The 27,822-nt window shown below is 35.3% G+C and overlaps 1 protein-coding gene across 1 annotated transcript in view; it reads right to left on the reverse strand.

The window, feature by feature from the left end:
* Positions 1–27,822, reverse strand: part of LOC111154462 (transmembrane protein 135) — a 254,675-nt gene that overhangs the window by 70,922 nt on the left and 155,931 nt on the right. Inside the window, exon 6 of the mRNA XM_022514068.1 lies at positions 14,856–14,902. Within this exon, the coding sequence (XP_022369776.1) occupies positions 14,856–14,902 (47 nt within the window). The remainder of the gene's footprint in view (positions 1–14,855; positions 14,903–27,822) is intronic.

Here is a 27,822-nt window from a genome sequence, read left to right on the forward strand (position 1 = left end):
TTGGAGGTGGTGTTAGTAAAAACAAACCTTATTCCACTGCCCTGAGAACTGCCTTCCCTGTGTAGCTTTGTCCCCTCAGCGTGGGCATCAAAATGAATCCATGAGGAGCAGACCTGCCCTAAAACTGAGCCACAGGCCTGCATGAGACACAGAGCCAGCCCAGCCAACTTGCTTGTTACACGTTATGGTATTAGATGATTTGCAGCTAAAACTGGGATAATAAATTAAAGTAAAATATATAATAAATGAAAAGAAGTTGATGTTGAGAAAAATGTGAGAGAGAGAAAAAGAAACCTAATACTCCTTATGCATCTGAAGTGAGTATATGAATAGCTGTTTTCTATTTTATCTGAGAAGAGGACTTCAGGGTAAGCCTATTCCCCCTTGTTAGAGATGTTTAGGCTATTTGGGGAAATATCCTGACTCTATAAATTGTCAACTACTAGAAGAGATTGCCAAAAGAGACAGTCAGATTAAAGTCCCAGATATTTTTTTTTTATTTTAATTTTGTAATTTATTTCTTGAGATGACTTACAGATTTGCTGCTCAGGATGTGATCCCAGGGCCAGCAGCACTGCCATCACCTGGGAACTTGCTGGAAATCCAGAAGCTAAGATCCCACCCCAGACCAAGTGAATCATCAGATGATGATCTGAATTTTAATAAAATCTCCAAGTGAGCTGTATGCACATAAAAGTTTGAGAATATCCTTATAGATTTCACATTAGACATTCAAATTTGTAATAGTTCATTTTATACCTCTTGAACATCAATAAGTGTGTACTCTGGAATCAATAAAAAGGAATACCTCATTTAACAACAAAACCTTTCTTTTTCATCCTTATTGAAACTATCTTAGTTTTGCTCTTCTAAAGAATAATTTAAAAGAACACTATTTCACAGGCTGATATTCTTTTAATGTGAAAGCCACATCAGTCCAACTCATATTCATTCACATAGTTCTTCCTATCATTAGAATGTAATAGAAAATTATAAGGGATATAATCTAAAAATCCAAAAGAAAGAGTCAATAACTTTAGTAAAGCAATCAAAAACTTTAATGACTATAAAAGTCTCAGGACTCAAGTAATTTCAACAAGGTTGGCTTGCTATTACAAGTTTCCCTACATGTTTCATACCAGAAGTTGCCAGTAATTTTAAAAGGTGAGGGAAGTCTCCTTTTTCATAAGAATCCATGAAAATACCTTAAAATGACACCCTAAAAGAAGGGTTTGTGTAAAATATTGTGACTGGTACAATTACAATTGGTACAACTGGGAATCTTTTTAACACTCAAGCAAGAAACATAAGTTAAAATAGCAATTGTGCTATTAGTAGAGCTTGATGTTTCTATGATATAAGACATTAAATCTGATAAACTCAACTGCTTTCCATTAACTGATATGAATATCATTCTTGTTCTGAATGTGCCTATGGAGCTTAAACTCCATATTGCATTTTAGTGAACAAGCAAATCACCTCAGAAAGACATTCCAAGGTCGCTTGGATTCAGAGCCCAGGCTGCCACAGGCAACTTACTCTCTAAGGCCTGAGAACCCAAAGTTATGTGTTCCTCCTCCTTTTATTTTGCATTTTAGGATGAGGGGACTGGATAAGCAGCCAGCCCTCAGTTGCCATCCATGCCCCACCAGTACAAAGAGGCTTTGTGATTGACAAGAGCACATAAAAAAGGGAGGAGACCCACTTTTTTCTTCCTCTAGAGAAGACTATGGGTGAAATTGTAGAACTTAAAAGCTTCTCCCCTTTCGACCAGCTCACCTTGCAGGTAAACACCTCCCTGGTTCAGTGACTCAATCACACTTTAGAGACAGAATCTGTGCTGAAAACGGATCATGGTGGAAAAATATTCTTTTACTGTGACTTTCAGCTCAGTGCAGCTGTAGCATACTTCCTCCCCCAGGAAGCCCTGTCACTAAACCTGTGCAGCACGAAAAATAAGCCTTCGAGAGCGGAGATTTTATTTGACATTTTAAGGATACAGACTGCGATAAATCCAAATACTTCCAATTTTTGTTACGACTTTTTAAAAAATGTTTAGAATAGACCATGAAAGAAAAAAATGGATGATATACGATATAAATATTAATATAATTCTCTATTACACCCTTCCATTCAATTCAGTAATTTTCTATGGCAATGACAACAATTTTGAAACATCTCCCTCAAAATAAATAGCAGTTAGAGCAAAATTCTTCTTCAAAATATAATCAATATCAATATATAATCAAATATAATCTATGAACTACATATTCAAAATATAATCAAGTCACGAACTATTAATTTCTTTTGCCAAAGACTATATAACTTAATCTTCATTCAAACTAAATTGGAATGTATCAGCAATGAACTTTCTAGGTATTGAAAGAATGTCCTCATGATCAGTCTTTAAATGGCAATCCATGACTTTTCATTTTGATAAGCAAGAATGTGTCAGACTTATACTTGAGACTATTTTCACTGAACACCTGTTTCATATAAATAAATTTCTCTCATCCTTCATCTTAACTACTTACCAGTTAGTAAGTACTTTTGATATTAGACCATATCTGCATATATTTCTGAAATCAGTCTTTGTTGGCAAGCCTATAAAACTTTTTTTTAAACTGCACTTTTCGAATCCTCCTACTAAGTAAAAAATTTAACATCCTAACTCAATATCAAAAAAAAACAAATTTCAGCACAATGTTGTATTAACAAGCTTATATACACTTGCTACTTCTACGGTAGCTTCCTCTTTCATTTTCCTTCTAATTCCAAAGTGCAGTGTCTCTTAACTAAGAGCATGCACATTCTAAACTGCAGTTCTGACCGTTCTGGAAAGAGAGCTGACAGGCTCTATAGGGCATGTGCATGTTCTTCATTCTGTCATTCTCCAAAGGACCACTCCTTCAAATAGACCTGAGAAAAAGGTCAGTTTCCTGATGGCTTCTTTCAATGTATGCCTGTGTGCCCAGGAAAACGAGCAGCATCCCTGCAATGCAGCAATCAGAAGGATATCTCATGGTGATAACACAAGAAACACCATGCCCCTGTGCAACAAAGATTTGTTTCCAGATCACATTTTGTAACAGCATGTTAACAGATATAATTTACATAACATACAACTCACTATTTAAAGCTTAACAGTCAGTGCTTTTTATGCTCCCAGCCTAGTGTACCCATCACCATAATTACTTTTAGAACATTTTCATCACCATTAAGAAAACACTCATTTGTAGTTATTTCCCTGCAAGTCCCCTAGTCATAAGCAATGTAAATCTACTTTCTCTCTCTATGGATTTGCCTATTCTGGACATACCATATAAATAGAATCAGACATTATGTGATCTACACAGCTCAGACTTAAATAATAAAAAGAGCTAACATTTACTGAGGATGTACAATATGACAGTCATTTAATTCTTAAAATAATCGCATAAGGTAAGCACTATCGCTATTCCCACTTCAAGATGAGAAAGCTGACGCACAGAGAGGCTAAGCAGCTTCGCCAAGATCACAAAACAAGTTAGATGAAGCAAAGATTTTAACATAAAGCAGCCTGGCTCCACAGCTCATGCTCTCAACCAACTCTGCCACACTATCGTGCCCCTTACTTACCTCCAAGAGAACTCACAGGGTAGAAAACAACAGAAACAAAGAGTCAGGCTTGAAAAAAAAGTAGTGAATTACAGCATTCCTCATAACCAATAAAATAAGCAGTTAACTGCTTCAAATTTGTACATCCGTATCAAGAAAGTTTAAGAACTATCTGTGATTAGTAATAATTCTCCTTAAACAGAAGATAGCACACAGGATTCCCAGAACTTTGAAAGAATAGACACTTGGAATCATTATTTCAGTCATGTTGAGCTTATTAAGAATTACCACCAGTTTCTTTTAGTGAAGAACTGAAGACTGCTATCAGAATCCTTTCTACTGCTTCTCATAATTTGTTGTGTGCACCTGGACAAGTGGATGTGAGTATAAGTGTGTGTAATTCAAGGGAACGCTTGCTGCTTAGACTAATCACAGAAAGTTCATAGTCTTTTCTAATGCAGATATGCCAAGAAAAGGCATTTCATTATCTAGCAACTGAGAAGTTGGAGAGAGAACATAAAAATATCTATGTGGAAGGAGAGGGGAAACAAGTAAAGGAGGGGGAGGAAAAGGAGTAAGGAAGGAAGAGGAAGACTGAGGGAAGGCAGGTAGGTGGAGAGGCGAGAAAGACTGACAAAGACATAGCAAATGACTGTAAGGATATACACAAAGGTGGTAGTTATTCTCTGAAAGATTTTGTTTGTGGCATTTTTCTACAATGAGCAAAATACATACAAAAAGTCAATATAATCTTAATTTGAGGCTATTTTCCCTTTCTAATGTGTTTTACAAAGTTCTGGCTATTTTTCTAATTCATAAGGCATATGAGACCTATCTCATTATAGAGTAAGTTTAATCATTCTTCTATATTCATCTTAATTCCCAAATTTAAAAAATCTCTCTAGGCATCATATCATAACTCAACCAAATAAAGCCAAAAGATAATTCTTAGAAGTATCTGCAAGTACTTCTTTCTCATCTCTTCACAGCTAAATAGCTTCAAGCTTCTGTAGTTATCACTTATATATTATATTCAATTTCAAATAATTTTAATCCCATACTTTCAAAACCATTATATTTATATAAATCTCAAGCCTGAATGGGATAGACTAAGTTATAATTATAACTATGGTGTAGAGGTGTGTAAGTCTGCACAGCTGGAATCCCTGGTTTTGGCTAATAGATTTTCTATTGTAAATAGTATAGTGGTACTTGGGTTAAGAATGAACAGTAAATCTAATTCAAAGGAGTTTGTAATTTCAGACTTCATTTAAAAGACTCCTATTAAAAGACTTTACTTTATTTAAGGGAAGCTTACACGGAGACAGTAGTTGGCCTACACCTTGGGGTAGCAAGGAGGTCTACAGGCCAGTTTTTGTAATGGACACCTGAAATATGAATCGTTACATTAGAAAGTTGAAAAGCCCTTCCCAGCTGTCTTAGCTCAAACTATTATAACAAAATGCCAGACACTGGATGGCTTATAAATGACAGAAATCTATCTCTCACAGCTCCAGAAGCTAGGAAGTCCAAGACCAAGATGCCAGCCAATTCGGTGTCTGACATTGCCCATTTCCTCACGCAGAGCCAACTTCTCACTGGAACTTCATACAGCAGAAGAAGCACAGGAGCTTTCTTGAACCCCTTTTACACAAGAAGATGATATACCAGCAAATTCTGGGAAAATACTGCCTTTTAGCTACACTGAAGATACACAAAAATGAATGTAGATCCTTTCAATACAAATGGCCACTCTAGCCAACATAACTTAGGCCTCCTCTTACCCCACTGCTTCTAGCAATTGTTTCCTCTTTCTTATTCCTCCTCTTCTCTACCATTCCCACCTCTATAGGAAAGAGATGAAACAGTCAACTGCGTGAAAACGGGGTCAAGTGCACAGCAGCTGCTTGAAAATGACAAAAATGCTACAGATGCTTTCAGGAGTCACCCATGGCTTTATTCGTCAAGTTATGACAGAATATGATGCAGTATGATGCCTAGAGACATTTGGAACTTGGAGGGAAAAGGATGCCCTGTTTGGCTCCATTCTTTTTTTTTTTTTTTTTTTAAGTTTTTATTTTAATTCCAGTTAGTTAACATACAGTGTTACATTACTTTTAGGTGTACATACAGTGATTCAACAATTCCATACACCACCAGGTGTTCATCACAAGTGTACTCCTTAATGCCCATAACCTTGTTTGGTTCCATTCTTTACCCATTTTAACCATTTAACATCTTTAGATTTTTTTTTTAAGCCAATTTTGAACGGATGGATTAGCAAGTTGTTGAGAGAAAGGCTGGCAACAGAAACACAGCCAAATCTTGCTGCTCTGGGAATTTGGGGCCAATACACTTCCTTCCTCCTCACTCTCTTCTCTACCCACCTACTCCTAACCCCTACAGTGCCCATCCACCCTATACTTCCAAAACCCCTTCTTCTCCAGCCCCACTTACTGTGCTGCCCCAAAACCCCTCCAGTCAGGTGGCATCAGAATAGGGAACAGGAAGAAAGAAAAAGGAAGACAGGTGAACAGAAAGCCCCAGGTTAAACCATAATCCCAATCTCTTGCAGATTAGCTTGATTTTGTTTCTTTGGGGAGACAGTCTTAAACCAACTCATCACAGAGCACAAGCCCAAGACGGGGCTCCATCTCATGACCCTGAGATCATGACCTGAGCCAAAACAAAGAGTCGGACACTTAACCAACTGAACCACCCAGGCGCCCCTGTTTCATTTTGTTTTTAACCACTCTTCCTCAGAGTCTAATTCTGTTCTTCCATCCCCTCACAATCCAGTCTCCTATGCTCTGAGCTCTTTCTCCAACAGAGGACGCTGTGGAGTAGCTCAAGAACTGGATAAATCCCAAGCCGCCTTCCGCTTTAGCTCTAACATATTAGAAATAAAAATATATTCTCATAAATATCGTTTGTTTCTATAGTACCACTGGCACTATACTCCAAATACATTTTATAGATTCATTTATATGTTAACTTTAAAGTATTGGTTTGGAAACATAAATATCTTTTAAAAACATATTTTCCTGAGGGGTATCTGTTCTAAATTCTCATTGCCACAAGGATACTTTTATGGATGAAAAATTTTAAAACCAACCAGAGAAATAATTTACCGAAGCCACAGAATTAGTAAGTGGTAGAGCCAAAACCTAAAGAGAGGTTTGTTTGAACGTGAGGCACTGAAGACTATACAATTTCTATTACACCATAGAACTTCCAAAATCACATCTACATGTTTCATTAAGTATATGAAAATTCTGAAAAGCTAAAAATTTTACTTCTAATCATTAGATACTTTAAACTCAGTATCATTTATTCAAACATTTATGGGATACTCTTTTACCCAAACGCCTCCAGCAATAATCACCAATGCTAATGAACTATTACTGACATCATCAGGGGAAAAAAATGTATCTACATTATTTCAAGAATTCACCATTAATGTTAGAGATTTATTGTATCATTTCTCTTACTTATATTTGATTTGCTGAGACTTCTGTTAAGGTAACAGATTCTTATACCCAGGAGCGATTTCTTGTTGCTCAAAAATGAAATGCTTTATTGAAAAATGCTTTGTTAAAATCTTCTGTGAATTGTTGTTTCCAAAACAAAAACATTTTCATTTCTCCTAACTGCTTAAGAAGAATTACCTACAAGAATTATTCTTCTTTCAATAAAATAAATACAACTGTAGAACTTGGAACAAATGACTTCTTGTTCATGACATAGCTATTACTACCATTAAATTCTAGCTACATTGTATCTTACAGGTTCAATAAAAAAATAAATACAAATACAACTAAATGGTACCAACTTGATTCTGTGAACAGTGCTAACAGAAGTTAAAACTGTTTTAGGTCAGAAGTGTACTTCAGGTTCTTAGTTAAAAAAAAAAAAAAGGATAAACATAAGTACGGTCTATCCTTTATTTTAACTGCAAAACTGCCATCTTCATTCATAGAGACCCCAATATCCAGGGGACCCTCAGAACTTCTAGAATAAACCAACTGGCATGTTAATGGTGTAAACTCATCACTGACTTGGTAACATGTGGATGTCATCACTTCCTGAACTTCAACATCAGTAAAAGTAAACAAAACATTTACATTTAGAAAAACACCCAAAAATGCCATTTTTATTCTTGAGAATAAAACTGCAAAGACAACTGACCACTTCTACTGTAATCACAGTAGAAATGCACTTTAAGTCCATAAGAAGTTGCATTTTGAGTTGATACCACTTCTCCAAACATTTCTCTTCACTTTCTACTAAAAACAATAAACATTTACATTAGATATAAAATGTCTGAGCAATTTCTTTATTCGAGGCACAGTGTATCAAAGGCTGACAGGCAAAAGTGAAAAGGGATTTGCTACAACTTCCATCCTCAGAGGGAGTACATTCACCACATGGGCAGACTAATTTTCTACCCCCCAAAAAAGAAAGATTACAGTCATTTGACTTGATAATAAGCTCTGCATCGCTGGAGAAAGTGATTTACAAAATTTTAAACCTGTTTCTTCACCTTTTCAGCTTGCTTTGAGGAAAGAAACAATCCTAATGATCTCTACCTTTATCTTTGCATAGGACAGATTGTGCATTCTTGGTAAGTTCACTAGCTTAGTTGCCAATTATGAAAGTACATTCAGCTGCATATATCTTCTGAGGAATGTTGGTTTCCCAAGCCCATACCAATTTTTATTAACAAGTTAATTAACCTTTTAAGAATGACAATGAATTTAGAAAGCCAAAGGCCTAAGATTTTTTTTATTAACTACCTCTTCTATTAATGTATCAGTCCTCTTCCACTTTAACTGTATGTTCAAGGCTTTCAAACAGAACTTCAATTCTCTCCTAATCTCTCGCTCAGACAAATACATTATTTAACAATCTAGCTATCTATGTTGACATTTTGGACTGCATTTTAGACCATTTCTCTTCTCTTTCCTAATTCCCCAACTTGTTAATTCTCCGGCTTGTATAACCTTCTCTGACTCAAACCTTCCCATAGTCTAGTCTCTCTTGCCTAAAAAAATAATAAACTAAAAAGGAATCCAAAGGAAAACCTACTCCTGTAACAACTTGCCCTTTCTCCTCTCAAACTTTTTGAGATTATACTCATTCTGCTTCCTCAGCTCACATTTTTTTGCATTTATTAAATAAAATTTTCCCATCTTTATAAAAAAATAACTGACAGATTTAATTGTTTATATTTAAAATGAACATCATGTCACATGTCTCAATCTAGTAACCAATTCAACAACAAAAATTTCTCTAGCTGGTTACCACTAACCTCCAGGTTGCTAGACCAAATGAACATTTTTAGCCCTTACCTTAATGAATATATTTACAGCATTAACACTAAAGATAATGCCCTCATTCTTGAAGTTTTCCATTTTAATTAACTTGCTTTCCTAGTTTACAGATAATAATCATTACTCATAACTCCACTTCTGCTAAAGTAATAATCACTGAGCTAGGTAATCACCTGTATTAGCTCAGTGTTTTTTTCACATTGCTGTTGTTACTCATTAGTGGTTCAAAGCAGCTTTTTAAATAGATAAATCAGAATAAAAAATCTCGAAATTGTATTCCATGTGATAAGTTTAAGTATTATTCTGGAAAATTTATGTATGTTTGTATTCACAACACAAAATGTAGTTTATTTAGGGTCATATTCAAAAAGTTTGAAAGATGCTGTGTCTAATTTAATCACCCAACCTCTGAGGTCCATATAATAATTTATACTATTTAGTAAAGAAAAAACTGAGCATACAGAAGTTGTATATAATTTGTCTGTACTCAACCAATTGGTGCATAGCCTCTATCCCCTAATCTCAAATAACCAAGTGATATTTATATCTCTTAATGTGAGTATCTTAAATGCACTTCAATCTCAGTATTTGCAAAACCTGTACTCAATTTCCACACATTTTCTAATTCTCTAATTTGTTAATTTCCAGTGTTTCTCTCTTCTTCATCCAAGCATCAATCCTCATACATCCGGGGGCCTGAGTGGCTCAATCGTTAAGCATCTTGCCTTTGGCTCAGGTCATGATCCCAGGGTCCTAGGATCCAGCCCCACATCAGGCTCCCTGCTCCCACTCCCCTCTCCTACTCCCTGGCCGCCACTTGTGTTCCCTCTCTTGCTGTGTCTCTCCATCAAATAAATAAAATCTTTAAAAAAAAAAAAGTCCTCATATCTCAGATAGATCCACTCTTCACTATGTCATTTTCATAATAACCTTCAGTCACATCCCCACCATTTCCTTCCAGGATAACTGCAACAGTATCCTCCCATTACCTGCCATTATATCCCCTCCAAACCCCCAATTCACTCTCTGCTTTGCTGGAAGAAATCTCTTCAAAATACAAATTTCATTATTCGGGGAAAATTCTCCTAATCCTGAAGTAAAACTTTTTTTTTTTTTAAGATTTTTGTTTATTTATTTGACAGAGATCACAAGTAGGCAGAGAGGCAGGCAGAGAGAGAGAGAGAGAGAGAGAGGAGGAAGCAGGCTCCCCGCTGAGCAGAGAGCCTGATGTGGGGCTCGATCCCAGGACTCTGGGATCATGACCCGAGCCAAAGGCAGAGGCTTTAGCCCACTGAGCCACCCAGGCGCCCCCTGAAGTAAAACTTTTAAAGTTCAAATGCCATATCTGATTTTCTAGACTGGATCTTTGTGTAATTATAGGCAATACTTTAAAAAATAGAACTTAAGGCCTTTTGTTAAAAAATCAATAATGGTCAAAAGATCCAGATCAAAAGTTCTTCACTCGCTGTTCAAGTTATTTCAAAGATACTAGGTTACATTTACATTAAGAAATTCAAGGGCAGGGGCGCCTGGGTGGCTCAGTGGGTTAAAGCCTCTGCCTTCGGCTCTGGTCATGATCCCAGGGTCCTGGGATCGAGCCCCACATCGGGCTCTCTGCTCAGCCAGAGACCTGCTTCCCTTTCTCTCTCTCTGCCTGCTTGTGATCTCTGTCTGTCAAGTAAATAAATGAATCTTTAAAAAAAAAAAAAAAAAAAATTCAAGGGCAGGGGCACCGGGGTGGCTCAGTGGGTTAAGCCTCTGCCTTTGGCTCAGGTCACGATCTTGGGGTCCTGGGATCAAGCCCCGCATCGGGCTCTCTGCTTAGCGGGGAGCCTGCTTCCCTCTCTCTCTCTCTGTGTCAAATAAATAAATAAAATCTTTAAAAAATATAAAAATAAAAAGAAATTCAAAGACTATCACAAATGTCTTTCACACAAAAAATGCAGACAGCCTATAAATAGTGTCATTTCATTTTCTTGAAAACAAAATATATCCATTATCTTAAAACTATTGAAACGGTTTATTATTCCTACCTTCACAGAGAGTCGACTAGGACTCATCAATGGCAGGCATTAATAGTGTTCTAAATAATTTTTTTTTAAACATTTTTTTTTAAGATTTTATTTATTTGCCAGAGAGAGACAGAGGGAGAGAGAGTACACACAAGCAGGCAGAGAGGCAGGCAGAGGCAGCGAGAGAAGCAGGCTCCCTGCCGAGCAAGGAGCCCGATATGGGACTCGATCCCAGGACCCTGGGATCATGACCCGAGCCAAAGGCACTGGCTTAACCAACTGAGCCACCCAGGCGTCCCTCTAAATAATGTTTTAAACACAACAACAATCAACTTTAATTTGCATTGGATTCTAAATAAAAATGCCATGTTTTTCAATGTTTATAGCAGATTAAGATATGTCTCCTTGTGAATCATACAGTCCATAGATTATTTGCTATGACAACAAGCCTAAGTCTTTCGATCTACATGTTTAAACAAACTGTTGGATTTGTTGCTGCCTTTGCAAAGGCAGGTGGAAAGAATTTCTAGCTAAGTATTCAACAGAATGGGATCAAAGTTGTCATGATATGCTTTATGATACTGTCTATTTTAAATTGTTATTAATAAAAAGTGAAGCTGAATTATTTCACTTTCCTAAACTATGTGTTCTCCATCCACAGATACCTAATGTTGAAAATAAAACCAATAAATAAATAGTTTAAAGTGTAGCATGTTTCATTGTTTTTTGTGAGCAGGATTATGTGTAGTAGTTTTGGCATGCTGCTTGTGTTGTTGTTGATTCTTTCCTTTGCTTTTCAGTTAAAAAAAAAAAAAGCTAAAGGTTCAAAAGAAACTAATTTCTTCTCTCCATATGACTGTTAGAAAGATCCTAGTCAAGCCTGAATCAACAACTATAATAAATCCTTGACTTAAAAATAACAGGTTGCTTTACCCATAAGTACACATTTGGAAGTTTAAAAAGGGGGGGGGGGACTTTAAAGGTATGCATGAGAAAAAATATTCTACCAAATTGTCAACCATGACTTTTCTGTCGTAGTGACAGACATGTTCTAAGACAAAGTTTTGACAACATACAAAATAATAACATGATTGAACAATGGAAGCACAATCATTAAGAAGAATGCCCACTGGGGGGGTTGTACAGAAAGACTTCTTTCAAAATATCTTCAAAACATTGTACCCCAGTTCCTAACAGAATCCACAGCACATGCTGGTATCGAAAGAAACCTGGATGGATGGATGGCCAGCTGACAAAGACCTAGAACTCTCTTCACGTATTACCCTTCCTCAACCCAAGCCTCTGAAGTTTTCCCAGGATTCTATCTGAATTTAAGCCTTATTTCTGGTGTACAGATTGAAAATCAAGATCACTATGTATGAGAAAATGCACATAAAAAGAAAACTGTACCTATTAAAAAAAATAACAAAAGAACTACTCAAAAGTAAGAGTTTTTATTACACATGTTGATAGCCATTCTTTTAATACTAAGAACACTGCATTACTTTTAAAGTAAATTCATACTATAATCATCACATCCTATATGTCACTTCTAGAAAATAATGCTATGGACTTACTACTTCAAGTTCCTTTTCTAAATAAATAAAATTGACACATTTTCTCTCTATTGAAAGGGGGTCTCATTTCTCTTTTTCACATTTGCAGGTTAGGATAAAAACACAAGTTGATTAATTTCTAACGTCAAATGATTCCCTTATCCTCTCCTCTCAAAGGAAATTACCATAAATGGAAACCTAGGGACAATATAATTTGATATTTGTTTATCTAATTTTAAGCAATTAGAATTAAAACTGTTAATGAATGGAAAAAATGTGACCTCAAGTATTTGTATATATAACCGAGTTTTAAGGATAAAATATTTTAATGCAATTAGACTTGCTAACTGCTACGTACAATGTTGTTTGTTCATTCCAAACACACGCCGGAGTTCAAACATGTAACACTGTTTTGTTTGATTGTAGTACTTTATAAATGGTTTTATTTTACCATTTGCCAAACCTCTTTTGTTGAGTTATTCAAACTAATTTCTGCCAAGAACACTAGGAATTTGGTGATAGTGCTTCTTTTAGGAGAAAACAACCCCTTTCCTCAGAAAACTGAAAATGTTTGTTTTGGCACTAAAACCTTGTATTGAGCCTTCTGGAAAGTATTTTAAATTGTTGTTTTTAACCTAGACTTTGTGACTGAAACAGGAAAAGGTTTCATAGCTCTACACCAAAATACATATTTATAGGGCTGATTTTCTTCCTACACCAAAAATACTACGTTGATGGCAGCAGTTTTCAAAGTACGATTTCTGAGGACCAAGCTAAAACTTGGGCATTATCACTATATTCAACAAACAATTTGTTTTTTAAACCTCAAAAACTGATGACTAAGAAATGCTAACTGTTGATCAAATACACTGTCTTTAAGTGTCATACTGGAAAGATTGCTGCATTTAACTATCTTCTTTTAGGAATTTTCACTAAAAGAAAATTTACCTGATATTGTATTTTCCTCCTGTGTTGGTCAACAGAAGACAGGTTTCTAAATTTTTCCCTTTTTAATATTTTCCCCAGTAGACTAGGTAGACATAAAGATCAAACCATGTGAACTTTGTACAATATTTTTCTAATAATGTATCTGAATACAATACACAATTTTTAGAAACCAATGAAACGATGCTGTCACTGTCCCTAACTCCTCTACCTCACCCCTAAATTGTTAAAATATAAGAAACTATATGGTAGCTCAAACAATTTCACAAAGACTGCCAGCGAGCTGCAATGATTTTTCAGTCACTAATAACTGACAAAAAATATTATGCACCCACCACCAATCTTTTGCAAATCAAGTTCTCCCTACCTTGAAGTCTGATCTATTTTTCCCTTTTATGGCCTGGCTGTCCCTTTACAAGAATAACAGCAGCAGCATTACTTTAAATGTACATATAAATTTTTTGATAAAGTCATAGTAAGTTAAAATCCTATCATTGTGTTTATCAAATATTTATTAGGATGTTCTGGCAGGAAATCAGTTGTTTTAAAATTCTGGTACGGTTGAATTGTCTGACTCAGGTAAAAAGAAAAAAAAATGAAGATATCTACCAAATACATCTTATTAAAATCTGTAACTGCTTTTGTTAATCCAGTACAAATTTTAATTTTAAAAGTTTGGTCCTTTCTGCTGTGACTGAATCCTGCCTATTCCAGGAAAAAAAAAAAAAAATCAAGAAAAAGTCTATTCAAATTAGTGTAATAAGAGTGAAATAAATGGGAATTACTGGTATCACAAAGGTTATGAAGGCGTGGACTCTTCCCAATCCAAAATCCCCTTACTGTACTGCTATGGTTATAGAACGATGGTATCCTTTTCATTGGCCTTGAAATCTTGAGCCATCCTAAGACTCCTCCATGGGCCTCACCATTTCAGGTCAATGAGAAATACAACTCTGACATGATGGACTCATTTAATATTTTAAAGACAATGATTGATGTGCTAGATTACCTCTGTAGAAGATTTAGATTAAATCCTACCAACATTTTTTTCTTAATTTAAAATGTTGACTGTTTTATAAGGAGAGTGAAAAACACCTGAACTCAGGTCCACAAAAAACAAAAATTCACTTGTCAGGTTTTGAGACCATTTATATATTCAGCTTTCCCATGAACCTATAAATAATATGGAAAAAGGGAAAACAAATCTTCTTTCCTTCTCTTCTATTCTACTAGGATGCAGCGGTTTATCTCTAACCACTCTAGGGAGAAAACACAAGAAGAAAAACGAAATCTCATGCCACTTGTGAGAAATAATTACTTAGGGAATAACTTTAGTTACATGGATGATTTTTAAAAAACCACAAAGGAACACTATTTTGTCTATGAAAATAAATAGGTATAACAGGACATACCTGAAAAAGAACATGTACATGGCAGCTGTGATGCAGAACAAAAGGACCTACAACAAGGAGAAAATATATTACTTGCAAAAGAACACTGATATCATTTGTGTTGTCTTTCTGTTCCAATTTTCATCCCAGTATAGTTACCATACAATGTTATACTAATTTCAAGGGCATAAGATAATGATTCCCCAATTCCATACATCCCCCAGCACTCACCAATACACCTGTGCTCTTTAATCCGCACCCCCCCACCCACCTTCCCTCTGCTAACCAGCAGTTTGTTCTCTACAATTAAGAAGAGTCTATTTCTTGGTTTGTCTCTCCTCTCTTTTTTGTTCCCTTTACTTGTTTTGTTTCTTAAATCCCACATGTGAGTGAAATTACAGGGTGTCTTTCTCTGACTGACTTATTTCGCTTAGCATTATACTCTCTAGCTTCATCCATGTTGCATCATTTGTGTCTTATAAAAGCAAAATACCCACTTAAATCTTGTACCTGAAACAATTTAAAGATGTGTAAAACTAGTCATACATGTATCACATTCTCTACCTTTCAAATAAACCATATTAAGGCAATAAAGAGACTGTACACACACATATAAATAAATTATATACATTATATATTACACAATATGAATATATATTATGATATGTATATATGTATATATACTGGGTAGAAGGGTAACATGGTTCAAAAAGGAAATCTCAAAATGCCAAGAAAAAGCAAGTCACTTAAGAACAAAGAAAATAGCTCTTCTATAATGAAGTCAGCAAATAAATCATAAACATATTAACTGTTATACCCAGATGACCAGATTTTTTTTTAATGTAAAATACAGTTCAGTTGTCAACCAATTCTAATCAATGAGAAAAACTCCTGAAAATATAATTAATCATCCTTTCTGGGATATGGACTAGCTATTAAAAATTCCTCTAGGGGCACTTGGGTGGCTCAGTGGGTTAAAGCCTCTGCCTTTGGCTCCGGGCATGATCCCAGGGTCCTGGGATCGAGCCCTGCTTCGGGTCCTCTGCTTGGCGAGAAGCCTGCTTCCTCCTCTCCTCTCTCTCTGCCTGCATCTCTGCCTACTTGTGATCTCTGTCAAATAAATAAATGAAATCTTAAAAAAAAAAAATCCTCTAAAAACAGGCATCTGAACACAGTAAACCTAAGTTTAAAAGCTCTCCTCAAATATATAACACTGAACACAACCAAATAAGGTATACATGGAGGGGCGCCTGGGTGGCTCAGTCAGTTAAGCATCTGACTTGATTTTGGCCCAAGTCATGATCTCAGGGTTGTAAGATCAAGCCCTGCATCCAGCTCCACACTGGGTATGGAGCCCACCTAAGATTCTCCCTCTGCCCCTTTCTCCCTCTCTTTCTCTCTTTAATGAAAAAAAGTGTATATGGAAAGAATCCAGAATCCAAGTCCTGACCAAAGCTTAGTTACGCCAATAAAGTGGATCTCCATAAGTTGTTGTAAATCACTGAAAAGCAAGTTGTAAAATGTGTTTTTATGTTAACAACAGTGTAGGCTCAACATGACTGTCAATGGCCCCACATCATAGACAAATGACAAATGAACAATCTTTAACTGTTAAAAGCTGACCACAGAGTATGCCAAAAATGAATACAGTGCAAAACAGTGTTTTGCTACTTCCAACACAAATAATTTCTAGTCAACTTAAGGAAAGTCTAACAGTTTTGCTATTACAAATTAAGTTTGAAAGGTTTGCCGCCTTGACTTATGATAAGCACTACAAACATAAGCTGAATGGCTTAAAAATCTACAAACCTACAAACCAAAGGAAAATAAGTATCAATTACTACAAAACAAATATTTTTATTATTTATTACATATAAAATACATAAAATCTTTTTCTATACGTAAAGTATATAAAATCTCTCTTTCCTAATAAACACTGACACATTATCTTCTGTTCTCCTCACTCCTTCTTTCCCTCTCTCCTTTCCATTAACTTTAAAAATACCCTATCAATAATGTATAAGGTTCATATCACTGCTTTTGACAACATAACTTAAAGCATATGGAATAACTTTCAGTTACTGATCAACCAATTAAAAATTAAAGTCCAAGTGAGTTTGTTTACTTATAGAAGTGATCTGGATACAAAAAACGTCACCTAGACACCTGAGTCTGGAAAGTTTCTAACAAACAGGCAGACCTTTCAAAATCTCTCAAATCACCAATATTTGGAGTTCAATTTTTTTATACAGTATAGAGCCAAGAGATGAAAATCTGTACAAGTAGGGAAGGGGAGGAGAATCTAAAGAATACTGATGTACAATTGATCAATTCATTTACCAGATACATACTGAATGCCTATTGGGTGCTGGGCATAGTTCTAGAACTTACAACAGTACACAAAATGGACAAAATCCTTGCCCTAATGAGAGCTATCTTTTAGTTAGGTAGAAGATATTAAAGGAAAAGCTAGTGATAGCAGTTCTGGAGAAAAACAAAGCAGGTTAAGGAAATAAATGCAGGAGAATAGGGGTTGTTGTTTTATATAAAGTGATCAACGATGCAGAGACTTGGTACAGACACTGAGGAAATGAGAGATGAGCGAGGGGACTATATCAACAGAACCACTGGAAAGGTCTGATTTTTTATTATGAAAGGTGTTCAGTATTGTCTTAATTAAAGATGCTAAAGAAAAACTGAAATGTGAGTGATGTAGTATTTCAAATTTTTAATTGATTGTGTTAATTTACTAAATAGCTTGACTTTCAAAAAATGGTTTTCCAAATAAATGTAAATTTGTAATTAAATAAGAAGATTTTGTCTGTGCTTCAAATTACAGAATTTTAAAGCTAAAAAGAACTTAGACGAACCTCTATTTCTTCATATCAGGAAACTAATATGCTGAGAAGGTAGGTGATACACTCATGCTTAGTAGTTGTATCTTGCATTTCCTTCACTAAACAAATATTGGTCAAATGAGTTCCTCTATAGTTGCTCTATACAGACAATATTTAAATACAGTTTTGATCCTCCAGAAGCTCAAAGGCACTGCTCCACAGTCCAGTTCTATAGCTACTATTCACATGTGGCTAGTTCAATTTTTTAAGAGCTTTACTGATGTAAAACTAACATACTTAAAATATATAATTTTTAAAGTCTTGATATAGGTACATACTATATACCTACCATCATCATCAAGATAACAAACATCCAACACACCCAAAGAGTTAATAGCTTATTACCATCTTCATATCTGTGGAATTTGTAGTGATGGCACTGCTCTCATTCCCAATTTAGTAGTCTGTATCTTATTTTCTTGACCAGTCTGAGTGTAGATATATTAACTGCATTGATTTTACCAAAGAACAAACTTTCAGTTTCATTAATTTTCTCTATCATTTTTGTGTTCTATTTCATTGATTTCAATTTAGTCTTAATTAATTTCTTTTCTGTTTGGATTTCATTTGCTTTTGTTCTCCTATTTTCTTAAAGACTGAAATTTAGGTCATTGATCTAGATTTTTTCTCTTTTAGTATAGGTATATAATGCTATTAATACCTTCCTAAGATCTGCTGTACCTGTACCCTGATGATTTTGATAAGTTGGTTGTCCATTTTTACTCATTCAAAATACTTTCTAATTTTATTTTTGCTTACTTCTGTGATCCACAACTTAGAAGTATGTTATTTAGTTTCCAAACATTTGGGGATTTTAAGTGACTTTTCTGTTGTTACTGACTTATTTGATTCCATTATGGTCAGAAAATACTTTATTTCTATATTTATTTAGAAATATGACCTGATTATTTCTAAATTTATCAGGACTTATTTTGTGTCCCAGAACATATCAGAATATGTTCCATATACTTGGTAAATTTCCACGTGTATTTTTTTTTTTAAAGTCATCTCTACACTCAACATGGGGCTCAAGGTCACAATGCTGAGACCAGGAGTTGCATGCCCTTCAGACTGAGCCCTCCAGGCACCACCCACCATGCGCATTTTAAAAGAATGTGCATTCTACTGTTGCTGGGAGAGGTATCTATAAGTAACAATTAGGTCAAGTTGGTTGACAGTTTGTTCAAATCTTCTGAATCCCCAATTATTTGTCCACTTGTTCAATCAATTACTGAGAGAAGTTATCAAAATATGTCCTGCCATAATTGTGGAGTTGTCTCCACAATCTCTCCCTGTAGTTCTCCTTGTAGTTTTCCTTGGGTATTCTGAAGCCTTCTTTTTAGGAACATAAACATTTAGAATTATGTCCACTTTATCATGATGAAATTACCTTCTTTATCTCTGATAATATCCTTTGCTCTGAAATCTATTTTGTCTGATAGTAACACCACATTTCTTTTGATACTATTAGTTATCCATTCTTTTAACAGATTGGGCTTCTATATTACAAGTTCATTGTGTGTAGGCATCTGTTGTTTCTTGCTTTTTTTTTTTTTAATCTGAAAATCTCCATCTCTTCATTGGCATTGAGTGTTCATATTTAGTATGACTACTGGTAAGTTCAAAATTAAATCTATCACCTTGGTACTTATTTTTCTATTGTTTCTCATTTGTATCCTTTTTCTGCCTTTTCTGGATTAACTATTTTTTATGATTTTCTTTTCTCTCCTTTGTTGGCTTATTTTAGTGTTTGTTTTAGGGTTTACTACAGAACTTGAAATTGATACAGTCTCCACTCAAGGGATATTATACTACTTAATATATAATATAAACCTTTACGATAGGATACTTCCATTCCTCCTCTTCTGCCATTTGTTCTATTGTTGTCATCTATCGTACTTTAACCTATACTATAAAATGAGTACATCTTAACATTTTTCCTTTAAAAACGTAGATCTAAAATAGTTTCTTTTGTTTTGAAAGATTTTTGCAGGCTGTAGATTTTTAGGTTGATGGATCATTTTATTTCAATAGTTAGCTCAACAAATGTCACTCTAAAATCCTCTTATAATTTGATTATGATGTGCCTCGCAGTAGTCTTCATGTTTCTTCTACTACAGCTTCATTAAATTTCTTGGGCCTGTGGGTTTATAATTTTCACCAAATCTGAAAAATTTTCAGCCAGAATTACATCAATTTTTTTTCTGTTCCCCTTTCCTTCTTTAGGAATTCAAATTAATGTACGGTAGGTCCCCTGAAGTTGTCCCACAACTAACATTCTCTTACTTTGTTTAAAAAAAAAAAAAAATTCTCCTTACTTTCTGTGTTTTGAGTTGTTTCTATTGTTATGTCTTCACCAGTATTTTCTATGTGTGTGTCACATAGTGACATTATGTGTGTCATTAATGCCATTCAGAAAATTTTCCATCTTCCGCATTGTAATTATTATCTCTCAAAGTTTTGGATTTTTCCCCCTATTTTCCATGTCTCTAATTTTTTGAAACTATGGAATTCAGTTATAGTAACTCTTTTTAATGTCCTTTACTATTAACTCTAACAGCTTTGTCAGTTTGGGTTTGATATTGACATATCTATTGTCTCACTACAGGTCAAATTTTCTTGTTTCTTACTGCATGTCCAGTAATTTTCACTGGAGATCAGACTCTCTGAATTTTACCTTGGTGAGTGCTGGTTATTTTTGTATTCTCATAAATCTTCTTGAGCTTTGTTCTGCAACACAGTTGTTTGGAAACAGTCTGATCATTTAAGGACGCGCTCTGAAGGTATTTTAGGAGGGAGTAGACTAGTGCTCAATTTAGAGCCAATTACTCCCCATTACTGAGATAAGACCCTTAATGTGTACTTTACCCAACGCCACATGCATCTTCAGGTTTTCCAGTCTGGCTAGTAGAAACAAGACACTCTTCTCCCGGCTATCTGAAAGCCTAGCACTGGAGCAAGGACCTTAAATCCTCTCAGGGTGTTCATTCCTTGGCCTGAGGCATTTCCCACAGGTACATGCCCTAATCAGTAAGCAGCTAAGCACTTTTCTCTCTAGATTTCTGTTCTGTGAACTCTATCCAACATAGTTTCCTCTCACTCTCCATTAAGTTTGTTCAACGCAGAAAGTCCTTAACTGTCAGAATGCCTCCTCTTTGATTCAACCCTGGAAACTCCCCACGCAGTAAGCTAGCATACTCCTAGGGCTCACTTCATTTGTTTCCTGGCTTTCAGAGACCTCTGCCCTTCAGCGCCTAACGTCCAGAACACTGAACCATTGTTTCGTGTGTTGCGCAAGTTTTGGTTGTTACAGATGTAGGAGTAAGGATTACCCTGATCAACCAGTAACTTACTACGCCAAGGACAGAAGCAGAGTGTAGTTAAATTTAAATTATTTACAACTAAATAACATTAAAATTCAGTTCCTTAGGGGGTGCCTGGATGGCTCAGTCATTAAGTGTCTGCCTTCGGCTCAGCTCAGGATCCCAGGGTCCGGGTTGGAGCCCCGCATCGAGCTACTGCGCATCGGGCTCCCTACTCAGCGAGCCTCCTTCTCCCTCTTCCTCTTCCTCTGCCTACTGTTCCCCCTGCTGTGCTCTCTCCCTCTGTCAAAAAAAATACATAAAACCTTTAAAAAATAGTAAGATAAAATAAAATTCAGTTCCTCACTCACACTAGTCATATTTCACGTAATATAGCCACATGTAGTTGTGGATACTATAACAGAAGAGATACAGAATAGCTCTATAATTGCAAAAAGTTCTATTACAACTGTCTGGCTAGTGAATGGTTTTTCCACTGTGCACTGCGGTAATGTTATATAGAACTTAAAATATTCTAATTTTGACTGTAAAGCAAACAATCTGCACACATCTATGATTATACTTTACACTTCTATGTGAAAATTAACACAAAATTTATAATCATACCACTTAATTTACTCACTTGTAGAAACAATATAATACCATCTATTACATCTATTGTAAGGCCTAAATGAGATAACACACATAAAGCCTAAAAGAGATACTAGTACATCAAAGACACTCGAGAAATAGTAACTATTCACAAGAAGTAATTTCTCTGTAATTCTCTTCCATTTCACAACCACTGCACAACATACCTAAAAAGGATAAGGAATTTTGCACTTTTTTTTTTTACTCTAATTTTAACATTTTTTTAACTCAAAAGGCAATGTAGGGCATGCTACATCATGGATGAACCTCGAACACATTATTTAACAGAAAGAAGCTAGTTAAAAATGACCACATATTGTATGATACCATTTATATGAATTCCAGGATAGACAAATCTATTTACAGAAAGTAGAGTAATGGATGTCTAGAGCTAGGGAAGTGAGGTATGACAGCAACTGTTTACTAAGAGTACAAAGTTTCTTCTAGGGGTGATGAAAAGTTTCTAAAATTAGACTATATGGATAGATACAGAACTCTATAAATACACTAAAACTCACATGATTAACACTTTCAACTGGCAAGTTTTACAGCATGTAAATCACATGTCAAAAACTATTCAAACTGATTTTTACAAAGTAAAGCACATACACAATAAAAACAAAACTGCAAACTGAATAACAATAATACAGTGAAAAGAAATTTCCCTCTTATTCCATATCTCTGATATCCTGTCTGTGCATACATTTGTATATAGATACATACCTAATAAAGGCATTGCTTTATACTTTCCTTTCTAATTTTACACACACACACACACACACACCCATGTGTAAATGCTGACATTTTTTAAAACAGTCTATGAATAGATATTTAGAGTGAACGGAACCAAAAAATATTGGATACCAAAATACATTTTGCAAACATGCATTTAGATCTTTTGAGGTAAATTCTTAGATGTGAATTCACTGTATTTAGGGTAGGTGCATTTTTTATTTTGATTCATTCCCACCATCCATATATGAAAGCACTTATTTCCTTACACTACCTATTTTCCCATACCCAGTTTGTGTTTTATTAAACTATTTATCCTTCCCAATCTGGATGGATGAAAGAAGTGAGAGCTCATATTATAGCTACATTTTTCTTTAAGGGAAACTGAGCCTCTGAGATTTATAAACATCTTCGTTCGTTTTTTGGTCAGTTTGTTTAACTCTTTTTCTTATCCTTTGCCTATTTTTGGATTGTTGATCTGTTAAAAAACCTTTTTATTTAAGATTTTATTTATTTATTTGACAGACAGAGATCACAAGTAGGCAGAAAAGCAGGTAGAGAGAGAGGAGGAAGCAGGCTCCCTGCTGAGCAGAGAGCCCGATACGGGGCTCGATCCCAGAACTCTGAGATCATGACCTGAGCCGAAGGCAGAGGCTTTAACCCACTGAGCCACCCAGGCACCCCCATTTTTATTTTTTGAAACTACATATACTTATATGAAAACATAGACTTGATTTCATTATTATCTATTTACCCCAAGAATATGAATGGTTAAATAAAAGTAGTCATGAAAGGAAATCTTATAATGCCCAATGCCAACAGAACATTTTAGGCAAAGAGTACACACAAAGTATAACAAATAATACAAAAGTAAAGTTCATTCAGCTCAAAAATAGTTTCTTCTGGAATGCCTTTTTAGGAAGTGATAGATTTTCAATACATGGTTTCTTGCAATCGAGGTTACAAAACCTTCAGGAAAAAAATGGTACTACTACTCTCCTCCCTCTGTGGAATTATATGAAAACTATCCCTCTCAAGGCTCTAACAAAGAAACAGTGTCACAATATATGAATACTTTAAAATCCTAAAATTAACCAGAAATATTAAAAATGTGAATATGGCCCAGTGTGAACATGTCCTGGAAAAGAAAGCTGTTTTTACCATTTAAGCCTCAAAATGGTTAAAACACATATCCTGAAGTCATTTTAGAGCCTACTAGAGACCTAAACAGATGGTGCATTTAACTACTTCCTACCACAGTGCTCTCCTATTTTTCTTTAACATACTCGATAAATGTTCCTTGTCCCCGACCACTCCTTCTTGAGTGTGTCCAAAGACAATGACACACTTTGCTACCTGGCCTTCGTTACTCATCAAGCCCACTTCCCCCACATTCTTTGAGCCCTCTTCCTCCTTGACACAAATACTGAAATCTCACCTCTGTTTCTATAAAAGAAGCAACAAACTTCCCTTGCCCCCATGTACTTTAGTCATACGTTAGCCATGCATCCACCCCCCATTCACAAAAACTGATCTGGTGTCTGTGTGTTTCTAACACTTTGTGACTTTGAAAGTCAAAGAGAGAGAGAGCTATAAAAAGGAAAGCTCCAGACAATCAGGAGCCTATATGATCTTTGGGTGAAAAAGAACAGATAAAACACAGGTTCCCAACTTCATTTACATACATATTCAGTACTTGCTATATTGCCAGCATATTAGGGAAATGAAAATACATAATAGTTGATGCCTGTTGCCCTTATGAGGTGAGTCTAGTGGAAATGCGGGCACATAAACAAATCACTCCAATATGATATGATAGAAACAGAATATTTACACGTCACCCTTCAAGAGGTACTCGCCAAAACATCTGATTATGTTATTATTTTAATTATTTGACATATTTAGGCAATGCTTTTGGTCATGTATATACCTTGTTTTAGGTCTCCACCAGAACTTACTTAGAACACAAGGTCCCAAAGGACAGTCTCTATTTTACCTAATTCCATATATGGATGGATTTTTTTTTCTTTTTTTTTTTTGACAGAGAGAGACACAGTGAGAGAGGGAACAGAAGCAGGGGAAGTGGGAGAGGGAGAAGCAGGCTTCCTGCCAAGCAGGGAGCCCGATGTGGGCTTGATCCTAGGACCCTGGGATCATGACCTGACTGAAGGTAGATGATTAACGACTGAGCCACCCAGGCACCCCTGGATTTTTTATATATAAGGCTTTTGATATGACGTTAGTTTCTGTTTACAGAATCCATCTTTCAAAAAACTAAATAGCACTCCCATTCATACACTTTTTAAAAGGCTGAACTTTAGATTCTAAGCATTTTTTCACTTTTCTGCAAACACCCATAGTTGCATGGCCTCTTGGGAGAAACCACTCTTACTGGATGAATGAATGTTATCATAATTTGCAATGTATACATTTTGACTCTGAACACACAGCATGTCATCATCATATTAACCGGCTTTAGACAATGCATAGTTTTAAACAGCACAATGCTCAAGTTAAATAGCTATGTATTGCTTTATGATTTTAATAAGTCCTTGTGTAATTAAAATCCACCTAACATATAATCCATTTTTTTAACCTGTCCCTTTGCTTTAGATTAGCAGTTTTACTTAATGATTGTTTTGAATTTCCCTTCCTTAATAAAACAAATACAGAAACAGTACAAAACACCTTATGGGGAATGTTAGAGTCACAAACACCAGACTAGAGGTAAGAAATAAGTCTTGGGTCTCCAGAGTAAGACTATAAACTTTATCAAATCACTTTCATTTTTTAAACTTTAATTTTTTTCATCTTTAAAAAAAGTCAGATTAATCTCTAGGACTCTTCAGAACTCCAAAATTCTATGTTTCCCTGCGCCAATTTTTTTCACTGTATGAGAAAATTATTTCAAAGCAAACTGTCAGTAATATACTAGGAGATAAATCACAGAATATATGTACATACTAGGACAATTTAAAGTATTTGCATTGATTGAGCTGAGTCTAAGAAATAACACTAAATATGACCAAAATTTGGGCCTAGTCTCTTCCTTGTACTGATGGCTATTCTTGATTTATACCTTTTAAGGTCAGCAGACACAGTCTGGCAACACATTAACCTTGAAATTTTTCAGTTGTAAAAGAATTATGTTAGATAGTGGCAGGGAAGTACAGCCTATATGATATCCTGCCCTTTTATGGTTAAGTGAATAAGCTGTACTTTGTCTTCCATAAAAATGAAACAATGTAAAATATATAACTATGAAAAATTCCAGTATGCAGTAACTAATACAATCTGCAAGTTAATTCCTTATAACAACAAGATGCTAATTTTGCTAGTAGATTTTTAAAAAATAAATAGCTTTAAACAACTCACTATTTAAGACTACAGATAAAGGTTTATACATAGAAACATTCAGTACTTATTTTAAATTTTTTTAGAAATCAGGTAAAAGCCAAGATGTGAATTCATTCACTGAACAAAATATTCATTGAAAGCATACTCTTTGTACTGGGCTATAAACACCGATTAGACATTATGGTCACATACCCACGACACCTTTTTCCACATCTGAATTATGATCAAATAAAGGAAATGCAGTTTATCAGAAGTAAAGTTTGGTCCCTGACTGATATTTAAAAGTTATCAAGATATTCAACTGCTTCTTTTTCCCCCCACACCCATTTCTCTATTGTATAGTCAATTCACTTCATCATTAAAAGTCATCAAAAATGCAATTCAAAACAAACAGGAAAAGAAGCAAGTGTGAAAAGGAAGCCAAAAGAAACCATGGATAAGTTTAAAGATGCAAGGACCAGAGAACATGGAGAAAGAGGAAAGTGGAGGAATAAAACAGATAATAAACTGCTATTGATTAACAGTGCCAGGTACTATAAAAGGTATTTTTAAAATATCTTTAATCCTAACAATGGCTCTTCAGGGTAGGTTGTTATCAGTCCCATTTTGAAGATGAGGGAAGTGAGCTCAGAAGATAAATTACTCACTTAAAATCATAGAATATTTATTTAGTGGCTAAACTGAGACTCAAAGCTAAGATGACTCTGGTTTCAAATTCAAGGCTTTTAATTATACTCCTCTGCCTCTAGAAAATATTTTATCCTTATTAATGTTGATTGAGTGGTTACAGTGCTTCCACGGGAGGAATAATCCCCATAATGCTTCGAACGTATTATTTTGTTAACCCAGGTCTGTCATTTTTTTTTACAAAGGGAAGGGAATTTTTTCATAGCTCAATATAATAATAATTAAAACAACAGTGCACCAACACCACCAATTGCCGATGTTACTGAGCTCGCTACATGTTATAGGCAGTAGTAGGTGCCTGACCTATAACACTGCATGTGAGCCTCAAAACAGCCCTGCAACGTAGGGATTACTATGCCTATTTCAGGGAAGATGTTCAGAGAAACATAGATAGTTATGGAATTGAGGCAGGGTTAGAAACCAAGTGTGATGACAAAACCCCTGATTTGTGACAGATTTCTCTCAAATATTCCTTTAAAAAACCCCCATTGAGTCACCTGGGTGGCTCAGTCCTTAAGTGTCTGCCGACTGCCTTCAGCTCAGGCCATGATCCCAGGGTCCTAGGATGGAGCCCTATGTCTCAGGCTTCCTGCTCAGGGGGAAGCCTACTTCTGCCTCTCTCACTTGTGATCTGCTTGTGCTCCCTCTCTCGCTGTGCCTCTCTCTGTCAAATAGATAAATAAATCTTTAAAAAAAAATTAATAAATCCCCCCATTAAAGCATTAGTTTATAAATTTCATTCAACTTAATCATGAAACATCTCTTATTTTCATACACAGCAAATAAAATAGTAAGTTAAGATATACTCGCTATGTGAAGGAATTCACTATTTGCATAATGAACCCGATTTAAGAAAAAAGCAAAGATGACAAGAAAATTCCATAAGCCTCAAGATTTCTATGAAATATTCATTCTAGTAAAGAAAAACATATTTAAAAAATGCATTTTTGTCAATTTCTAAAATAAGTAATTTGAATATTACAATTAAAAAAAAAAAAAAAAACCTAGAGGGGCACCTGGGTGGCTCAGTGGGTTAAAGCCTCTGCCTTCAGCTCAGGTCATGATCTCAGGGTCCTGGAATCGAGCCCCGCATCGGGCTCTCTGCTCAGCAGGGAGCCTGCTTCCTCCTCTCTCTGTCTGCTTCTCTGCCTACTTGTAATCTCTGTCTCTGTCAAATAAATAAATAAAATCTTAAAAAAAAAATTAAAAAAAAAAACCCTAGAAACCTTCCTTGTTTATATACTAAGTGAGATGAGAAAAAAATTACAAGAGCCAGTTTTCCAGTATGTTTACATAGCTATGTAAAGAATCATTCTTTTTTTTTTTTAAAGATTTTATTTATTTATTTGACACACAGAGAGA

Source organism: Enhydra lutris, unplaced genomic scaffold (assembly GCF_002288905.1).
Source record: "Enhydra lutris kenyoni isolate GAN:26980312 unplaced genomic scaffold, ASM228890v2 scaffoldscaffold37, whole genome shotgun sequence".
Classification (NCBI taxonomy): Eukaryota; Metazoa; Chordata; class Mammalia; order Carnivora; family Mustelidae; genus Enhydra; species Enhydra lutris.